We start from the raw sequence: 10,809 nt of genomic DNA, 5'->3' as shown, positions 1-10,809 counted from the left end.
GGTGTGTGTGTAAAGAGATTTATGGACTACAGGTGTGTGTGTAAAGAGATGTATGGACTATAGGTGTGTGTGTATCTAGAGATTTATGGACTATAGGTGTGTGTGTCTGCAGATTTATGTACTATAGGTGTGTGTAAAGAGATTTATGGACTATAGGTGTGTGTGTAAAGAGATTTATGTACTATAGGTGTGTGTGTAAAGAGATTTATGGACTATAGGTGTGTGTGTAAAGAGATTTATGTACTATGTGTGTGTGTCTAGAGATTTATAGACTATAGGTGTGTGTGTCTGCCGATTTATGTACTATAGGTGTGTGTGTGTAAAGAGATTTATGGACTATAGGTGTGTGTGTGTAAAGAGATTTATGGACTATAGGTGTGTGTGTCTGCAGATTTATGTACTATAGGTGTGTATGTCTAGAGATGTATGGATTATGGTGATGTTCCTAATGGTCCCCAGTATTTCTGGCTATTCTAGATAAGCACTTCAAGGAAAAGCAAGGGGCATGTTGAGTGGAGGTGGGGCTGGGGGAATTCAGCTTTTGTTTTTTGACCTGGATTTATATGTTTTCCTAAACCCTATTGTACTAGTACCTGAGTGTCCCAGCCTTGCTTTATATACAGCCTTTTGCACATCAGGTACTATGTTTTTTTTTTTATATAAAGTTATGATGCTAGCGGCCGCGAATCTGCAGGGAGCGGCATTGCACAAGCAGTTCACTAGAACTGTTTTTGCAATGATAAATGCCGACAGCGTATGCTGTTGCCATTTATCGATGTCTGGCGGACATGATCGCTACAGCGGATCATGTCCGCCAGACAAATGATAAATCGGCCCTTATGTATACAATTTAAAAAAAAAAGTTATATTTACTTCTATTTCCAAATCTGCCTCTTTCTCATGTTATTCTTTGTTGAAGAGACACCTATGTAGGTAGTGTGCCCACGTCTAGAGCACTACACGGAACAAAACATTGCTGCCATCTTGTGCTTTTGCAAATGTATAACATTCTTGCAAAACCGCTGCATATAGTGCTGAAGACATGTACAGAAGTTGGCCGCGCTGTACAAACAATATGATTAGATTAATAATAATGTACAATGCTTCTGAGCTTACATTGCTGCTTTTTAACAAAGTGTACCAAGAGAATAAAAAAATATTGATAATAGAAGTAAATTGGAAAGTTGATTAAAATTGCATGCTTTGTATAAATCATGAAAAACACATTTTGAGTTTCATGTCCCTTTAAAGAGGGACTTATGGGCTTTAAAAATTGTGCTATGTGTTTTTAATTTTATTTTAATTTTGTAAAAGTTCTTATACTTTATACTCCCAGATCACACACAGTTTTATAGAGCAGGTGAGTGCCTTTTTAAAAACAGTGCTTCCCTATATTTTGTTCCCCAAAACAGCCTCTGCTTTACTGTTCAGAAACTGCTTGTCAGACACTACCCACTTAATCTTGCCCTTTACCTTAAAGGGACATGAAATTCAAAAATATTCTTTCAATATTCAGATGGAGCATACAACTTAAACAAGTTTCCAATTTACTTCTATTACGTAATTTGGTTTGTTCTCTTGGTATCCTTTGTTGTCTTTAGACCATTGCTTCATAACTTGTGTTCCTGGCAAGCCTGAAGGAGCTTGATAAATATGCCCCAGAGAATACAATTTTAAACAACATTCCAATTTACTTCTATTATCTATTTTGCTTAATTCTTTAGATATCCTTTGTTAAAGAAATAGCAATGCACATGGGTGAGCCAATCACATGAGGCATCCATCTGCAGCCACCAATCAGCAGCTACAGAGCCTATCTAGATATGCTTTTCAGAAAAATATATCAAGAGAATGAAGCAAATTAAATAATAGAAGTAAACTAACTACTAACGAGACAAAGGGTAATCTTATTGTTTTTTTTACACTAATTGTAGGGGGGAGGGGTGAGTTCTTTCTCATGTACTTATGCCTGATGAAACGGTGATAGCCATGAAACGCGTTGTATACCTACTGTATGTACAAATTAAGCATGAGCTGTTTTTAATTTGCTTTTATCAATAGCTATTTGTGCTTTGTACATACTTCCATCTACACTACCTTGGGAGGTTTGATATAGCCTCTCCTTTACTTCTTTGATTGTCATTCTGGGATCCAAGCTGTACCTGTACCCAGCCAGTTATTAGGGGTCATCCAAGCCTGTAATTCCAGCGTACTGCCCAGTCCCAGCTAGCTGGTTTGCTGTTAAAAACCAGCCTGTCTCTACTGGCACAAGTGGGTGCCTTTATACCTTGTGAGTACCCTGTGTTTGTCACATCATATCAACTAGTGAGATACTGATTCACACATGTGGCGCCTCTTTCCTTGTCTTTATTATATGTAGAACTGCCTACTTTGGTAAAGTTAGTGTGCTGTCTTTTCCGAATGGATGTTATACAAAAGCTGCCTGTTACCATCTAATAACCACACCATCACAAAAGGATTGCTTTTGGGACTGGTTCATCTTATATACACCTATACCAGCTGTATGGTTTGGTTTGAAAGACATATTCTGTATATGAAAATGTTCCAGTCCGATTGACTTTACTATACATTCATTTATTGAGTATCACAATTTGATGTTTTTCATTGTATGAGAATTAATTTATCTATTTTTTAACTTGAGCGCCTCCTATAGGGATCTTAGATATTCCTCTTTTGTTATATAATGGATTTCAATTACACAAGACATATTATTTATGTGTCTGACAAACATGCACACCTGTACCTTCTTAATTTATCTGTGATGTAACAGATACAATTGTGTTTTGTTTTTTTCTGTTAATGCAACTGATATAATCTCCTTTTTTTTGTACTTGTATACCATTTACATAATTGCTTGTATGTTGTAATGTACTCTAAAATCTTGGGTATTAGTTCCCAAGAATAATGGATCATGCACTCTCATCACCTATATGAAAGAAAACATAATTTATGCTTACCTCATAAATTAATTTCTTTCATGGTGGTGAGAGTCTACGATACCCCACCCTTATGCTTTTTTTTTGGGTTAGTTTTTTCCCTACTCATTTTATGGCTCTTATTATTATACTGAGGTATGTGTGAGATGGGGAGGGGTTTTATAGAGCTCTTGGGGTTTTTTAATCTTTGAGTAATTCCAAAAAGTAATAGATCGTGGACTCTCACCACCATTAAAGAAATGAATCAGGTAAGCATAAATTATGTTTTTAAACAACGTTCTAATTTACTTCTATTATCAATTTTTCTTCATTATCTTGGTATCTTTTGTTGAAAAGCATGGACTTATGCTCATGAGTCCACCCATTTCTGGCGCACTATATGGCAGCATTTTTGCAGGAATGTTGTCCATTTAAACGAGCACTAGATGGTGCTCCAGATGTAGTGCTCCAGATGCTCACATTGGTATCTTTTCAAAACAGAAACAAAGCAAATTTGATAATAGAAGTAAACTGGACACTTTTTTTAAAATAGTAGTCCCCAAAACTCCATCCTCGTCTCAGCCTAATTTTTGTGCAATATCAGCAACAACCCCACCATATATATTTCTCACAACTTAAAAGTAAGATGAATACTTCTTGGCTGTCAGTGATATACACTGAGCAATGACATGAACACCTTGGTATACAAAACAATGGTTTTACTCACTCCTTTGGCTGCCATTAGGATATATTAGGCAATAATTAAAACTTTCTGCTAGTAACAAACACAGTGCAGTGATGTTAAACCCCGGCTGCAAGTGATACAAATAGTAACAGGCTCAGTCAATTATCTGAATCCCTTGAGTGCAGGTAACACACAGGAGGGATTGTGCCCTCACATAACTGTTGGTTACATACACAGCAAAAAGTATAGCATCCTTGACTGACATTAAAAAGGCATAGCAGGTATTGTATTGTCTTGGCAGCCAGTAACACACATGCCAGTAAAACATGTATTATACTTGTACATTGGGTAACTATATGGCAACTAGCATTGTACACACCCAAAAAATTACTAGCAGTTGTTGCAATGTAAGGGCCACTATAAATGAGGCACTTCCAACTGTAGAGAGTATGGGCATTATATGGTGGTCAAATAGTTTCAATCCCAAGTTACACAAATAGTTTATGATCTACAACATTTCACAAATTCAAGGTCACATCATGTCACATATTTGGCTAATCGACATGATATTGACATTATATTGCTTCAATAGATCAATTTTCAGCGGTGGCAGTACATTTCATTGACAAACATATATGTAATATGGAAACCTTTAGGGGATTAGTGATTGATCAAGTCAAACAACCACATAGAAGAGATAACATGAAAAGATATATTATCAAGAAAAGAAGCTTTTTGGATTATTACCCTCATCACTAGAATATTGTTGGGCTTTAATATAGAATCAGGCATTATGAATCTATTGATGTAAATGTAATTTAAGTTTTGTTTTATACATTTTTTAATATTGCGCTATGAGCTTACAGGGTCTTTAGAATCTAATATGAATGGATTGGTTATGTACTGTATATATTTTTAACTTGGAAGATGTATAACATTCTTAACTTACCTTGCTCAAATTACTTTTAATACCTTTTATCTTTTTTTAATAATCGGTACAAGTTTTGTTTCATGCATTTTTTAATATTGAGCTATGGCCTTACAGGGTTATGTCATTAGGGCGACTTACAGTTAAATAGTATCAGATCTGTACATTTAATATTTGATACAACTGACCTGTATTAAGGTTATTAATTTGTTATTTTCAGTAAAGGGTTGGTGTAGGACGGTCTTTATGCTAATTGTTATTCTATCAGGGGTTATCAAATACAATTTAAAGAGCAATATGTTTAATGGCCACCATGTCTATGATAAAGGCGTAAGTCGAAATGCGTCAGACCATTTTTCTTTCACCTCATGCAGGAGTCTCCTCTAACAACACCGCCATCTAATATTTTACATTCTGTAAGTGAGACCCCTTTCTAATCTGTTAAGTATGTGTACTATTATTACTATATGTGTTGCCTATTGTTTCACTCACTAACAACTTTCTCCAGCCTCAAAAGTCTAATGAATCAATCACAGACAATAACACAAAAACACTTGTGACTGCAGAGAGAGACTGGAGAGAACTGTTATTGAAATTAATGTATGTATATTCATGTAGCCTCTAGATGTTATGCCTATAGCTGCCAGATATATTATGTTTTTCCATCTCTACCATTAACAAATGCTTTCTGTTTTACTTTTGAATCCTTCAATCTCATCATTACGGTTGAAATTTAGAGAATCAATTATGTGGCTTGGTAAATGTTCCCTGTGCATTCCTTGCCTCCCAGGTTTCCACCTCTCACCTCTGTGGCCTTTAAGGTTTCTGCCCATTCCATGTCTTTCCCTCTGCCGCTCAAACATCAGCTCACTGCGTGGCTTCTTGAGCACATATTCCTCAGCCTTAAGCATGATCCCCAGTGAGCTTCTCCTTCTCTCCCGTGTGGTCTCCTCTGCCTCTTCACAAGGCTCTACCCTCATATGCAGGTACCGGGGCACCACCTCCAGAAGCATCTGCCATACAATGTGTAAAAGCACTAAACTATGATAATATTAAGAAGAACACTTATGATTACATTATCAATTTGACATATGAGGGATCAACAATACTAGGAGCATTATCTATTAGGCTAATGGTTAATAGGCCAGTGGTCAAAGTACAAGTTAGTTAATAGGTAATTTGTAATCAGGGGAATAACTACAAGGGTCTCAGAAGTCTCAGATGAGACTGGCCATATAAGTAGCAGCATTGCAACAGGGGGCTTGGGCTCTTGGGCTCATATCTGGCCCCTCTATGTGCCCCCTTTAAAACCAGGGCTCACAGTGTACGGAAGGTGAATGGATTTGTTTTTCCAAAATGGTTGCCACAGTGTTGTACAAAAAAATCCTGCCAACATATTTGTACAGGAAGACTGAACCATGGAAGCTTGATTTCGACTTCCATGTCATCATAGACCTGGAAATGTTTTGCACTTCATACTGTCACTTCATTATAGACCCAGACATATATCCCACCTCCTACAGGTGCTTCATCATAGACCCTGACATGTTTCACACCTCATGTCAAGGCACCAAAAACATTCTATGATAAGCTACCAGTAGGAGATGTGAAACATGTCAGGGTGTATGATGAAACACCAGTAGGATGTTGGAAACATGTCAGGGTCTATGATAAAGTGCCAATAGGACATGGAAAACATGTCAGGGTCTCTGATAAAGTGTGAGTATGAGGTGGGAAACATGTCAGGGTGTATGATGAAACACCAGTAGGATGTGGGAAACATGTCAGGATCTATGATAAAGCACCAGAGGGAGGTGGAAAACATGTCAGGGTCTCTGATAAAGTGTGAGTATGTGGTAGGAAGCATGTCAGGGTCTATGATAAAGTGCCAATAGGAGATGGAAAACATGTCAGGGTCTCTGATAAAGTGTGAGTATGTGGTAGGAAGCATGTCAGGGTCTATGATAAAGTGCCAATAGGAGATGGAAAACATGTCAGGGTCTCTGATAAAGTGTGAGTATGAGGTGGGAAACATGTCAGGGTGTATGATGAAACACCAGTAGGATGTGGGAAATATGTCAGGGTCTATGATAAAGTGCCAGAGGGAGGTGGAAAACATGTCAGGGTCTATGATAAAGTGTATGTGGTAGGAAGCATGTCAGGGTCTATGATAAAGCTCCAGTAGGAGATGGAAAACATGTCAGGGTCTATGATAAAGCGCCAATGGGAGGTGGAAAACATGTCAGGGTCTATGATGAAGCACCACTATGAGGTGCAAAACCTGTCTGGGTCTATGATGCGGCGCCAGTATGAAGTGCAAAACCTGTCTTGGTCTATGATTAAGCACCAGTATGAGGTGCAAGACATGTCTGGGTCTATGATAAAGTGCTAGTATGAGGTAGGAAACATGTCAGGGTTTATGATAAAGAGAAAGCGAGAGGTGGAAAACACCGCCAGTATGAAGTGCAAAACATGTCTTAGTCTATATTTCAAACCACCTTTTTTTCCTTGTGGATAAAATAAATACAGTGACGGACATGAACTGCTCTTCTAAAAATAAATAAGTAGAAATAACCCCCCCCCCCATTGCAAATCATTAGTTTATGCTTTACAGCTGTTGTGTATTTAGCTCTTGCTTTTTTGCCTTCTTTTTTTATGCTTTTCCAATCTATAAGCTACATGGGTGTTTGAATTAGTTATGTTGCCCAAATTATGCCTTATATGAGATATAAGTGGAGAACGTTGCTATAAGGTTGGAGTTTCCATGGGGTGTGTGGGTAACAGGTTTTTGTTTGCAGCAGAAGTGGGTCTTTGTATTGCAAAGGTGGCTGTTTCAGAAGCAGAAAGTTAAGGCACAAACATTACATTTTAGCCCCGGTGCTCTATAATAGCATTAAGGGGTTATTATATCGGTGACTGAGGGCTCGATGATCAAAAACTCACTGCCACTGATAAATCAAACAAAATTTGTTTGTTTTTTAGACCATATATTAAAATGTAGGAGTTTCACCTTCACAAACAAAACTCTATATAGGGCTAGATTACAAATGGAGCGCTGCTTAGCGCTTTTGCTATATCACTAATTGCGCTATAAGTAAACTTTTTGCCTGCGCTGGTATTATGAGTTGACAGTAAAAAGTTATCGCGTTAACCCTATGCGAGCAAAAAGCCAAACTTAGAAATAACCTATTTCCTCATAGAAGTCAATGGAGGAAAAAAAAGTGGAAAAAACACACAACTCGCGTGCAAACCCGATCGCATATTTTCATGTGCAATAACTTAACATGAAAATATGAATATTTCACATTCTAATGTTCTGCACATAGCAGAATATGTTCTATTTATTCATAAATACATATTTCTACATATATCTTATGGTATTTTGGTACAATATACATTGATACACACACATACACACACACACATATATATATATATAGATGATTATATATAGGTATAGATATATACAGATATATATAGGAATATCTATTTAGAAATACTTAGAACATATACAGTATATACACTGTATAACACTATAAAAATGAATATTGCATAAATATGATTTTTCATGTTTTCATCTACTTAAAGGGACAGTATACACTCATTTTCATATAACTGCATGTAATAGACACTACTATAAAGAATAAGATGTACAGATACTGATATAAAAATTCAGTATAAAACTGTTTAAAAACTTACTTAGAAGCTCTCAGTTTAGCTCTGTTGAAAAGGTTGCTGGAAAGCCCACTGCAAGTGGGAAAAAAGACACTCCCCCCCTCCCCCTTCTTTTCCATATGAAAAGACCCTTTACACAAACAGGATCAAGCTGGAGAAGGTAACTGACGGTATTCTCATAAAACTATGGGGCTTGGTTAGGAGTCTGAAAATCAGAGCAATGTTATTTAATAAGAAGCAAAATTATACATTTAAAAAAAAAACAAAAAAAAATTTATGGGCTATATTAATAGATCTACAAAACATTTATGCAAAGAAAAAATGAGTGTATAATGTCCCTTTAACTGCAAAGGGCTCTAATGCATATATATATATATATATATATATATATACTGTATATGTCTATATCTTTGAGCCCTTATAACTTTTGTGTGCAATATTTTTTTGTAAAAATGTTTATTAGATGGTTTTATTATGAGCGTAACTATACTTTGTAATGTATTTTTGATATGTTTGTGACACTTTAACCGTTAACCACAGCTCTGAGGGCTCGTAATCATTCTAGTGTAAATTGTAATTGAGCTCAAGCGATCGTGTTTACTTTCAACTTGTAATACCAGTGCAATTTAACCTGCATGCAAACAATAGTGAAAACGCAATATCGCTTGCGTGCAAACGTTTGCGCTCCACTTGTAATCTAGCCCATAGTGAGATAAACATTTCCAAAAGGTACAATTCTAACATTCTTTGAGGGACCTCACCATACTAACCATTCTATTTAGATCTACTCACATGAGTGGAGAACTTTAGATCATCAGCCCTGAATGTGTAGGGATATCATATGGCAAGTATTAAAGGGACATGAAACCCAAAATATTTCTTTCATGATTCAGATAAAGAATAAAAATGTTAGCAACATTCCAATTTACTTCTATTATGTCATTTGGTTCATTCTTTATATATGAAGAAATAGTGATGCACACTGATGAGTCAATCACACAAGGCATTTATGTGCAGCCACCAATTAGCATCTACTGAGCCAATTTAAATATGATTTTCATCAAAGGATATAAAGAGAATGAAGCAAATTAGATAATAGAAGTAAATTGGAAAGTTGTTTAAAAATTGCATGTTCTTTCTAAATCATGAAATTATAATTTGGGTTTCATGTCCCTTTCAGTCTAGTGGAGGGAAGTTATGTCTTTGTTTGATTTGTTCTCTTGTATATATTCATAGAGCACAAGCAGCTCAGTCAATGAATTATGTCATTGGGCAAAGAAAGAAAAAAAAGAAGTTATCGTGAATAAAAATAATGAATATTTTAACACAATTGCATATGATAAATCAATGTGTGTGTAACCAACTGTAGTTAAATTATATCCCCTAGTTGTATTACTGAGAGATGACTCACTTGCTTGATTCTTTTTCTAAGGATGTGAGTACTCGGTGTCCTCAGAGAAACATTAAGAACAATGACACAATTCAGGACAATAATTGTTGACACAGACATAATGAACATAAGGTACCTAAAAGAGAACAAAAAATGTATTTATAATGTTCAATTTTAACACATTTAACTGCTTCTAATATTCTAATACCTTGGAAAAAACAAAAGACACAATTCAATTTTTATTCATGTACATCATTTTTATATGAAAGATTCATTTTTCTGAAGTTGTTTTGAATTAGAGAGGTATTTAGGTGAATTGTTATTATTTTAATGAAGCCAATACATGCAAAAAAGATTTTTTATAATGCAAAAAATATATATTTTTAAGGGACAGTCTACTCCAGAATTGACTTTGTTTAAAAAAGATAGATAATCCATTTATTACCCACTCCCCAACATGGTTATATTTATATATACGTTTTACCTCTGTGATTACCTTGTAATGCCTCTGCAGACTGCCCCCTTATTTCAGTTCTTTTCACAGACTTGCATTTTAGCCAATCAGTGCTGACTCCTAGGTAACTCCACAGGTGTGAGCACAATGTTATCTATATGGTACAAATTAACTAATGCCCGCTAGCTGTGATAAACTGTCATATGCATTCAGATAAGAGGTGGCCTTCATGGGCTTAGAAATTAGCATATGAGCCTAACTAGGTTTAGCTTTCAGCTAAGAATACCAAGGGAACAAAGCAAATTTGATGATAAAAGTAAATTGGAAAGTGGTTTAAAATGCCATGCACCATTCTGAATCATGAAAGTTTAATTTTGACTAGTCTGTCCCTTTAAATACAATAGATTTGCATAATGAACACATGCATAATAGAAATACAATGTAATAAACACTCAACGTTCAAAGTTTCATTCCATTACCTGTCACCTGTATCATGTGACAGCCATCAGCCATTCACAAATTCATATACATGTGGACTCTCTTACATGCTTAGTGGGAGCTTCTGCTTCAGAAAGTGTGCATATAAAAAACTACACAATATCGTAATGGAAGTAAATTGGAGTTTGCTTTTAAATTGCATGCTCTATCTTTATTAGTGTTCCTTTAAAATATATATATTTTTTGTACAATTACATAAGGACCACATTTAAAGATGTGGCTTTGAGGGTGTTAACTGCCTAG

The 10,809-nt window shown here is 35.8% G+C and overlaps 1 protein-coding gene across 1 annotated transcript in view; it reads right to left on the bottom strand.

Moving 5' to 3' along the window:
- CHRNE (cholinergic receptor nicotinic epsilon subunit) overlaps positions 1-10,809 on the bottom strand; it is a 194,087-nt gene that overhangs the window by 26,739 nt on the left and 156,539 nt on the right. Inside the window, exons 9-10 of the mRNA XM_053718322.1 lie at positions 9,636-9,750; positions 5,355-5,562 (exon numbers count right to left, since the gene is read on the bottom strand). Coding sequence (XP_053574297.1) covers positions 5,355-5,562; positions 9,636-9,750 — 323 coding nt within the window. The remainder of the gene's footprint in view (positions 1-5,354; positions 5,563-9,635; positions 9,751-10,809) is intronic.

Source organism: Bombina bombina, chromosome 6, assembly GCF_027579735.1.
Source record: "Bombina bombina isolate aBomBom1 chromosome 6, aBomBom1.pri, whole genome shotgun sequence".
NCBI classification, from domain to species: domain Eukaryota; kingdom Metazoa; phylum Chordata; class Amphibia; order Anura; family Bombinatoridae; genus Bombina; species Bombina bombina.
The sequence above is the reverse complement of the archived record's forward strand: the minus strand, read 5'-3'. Positions and strand labels throughout refer to the sequence as shown.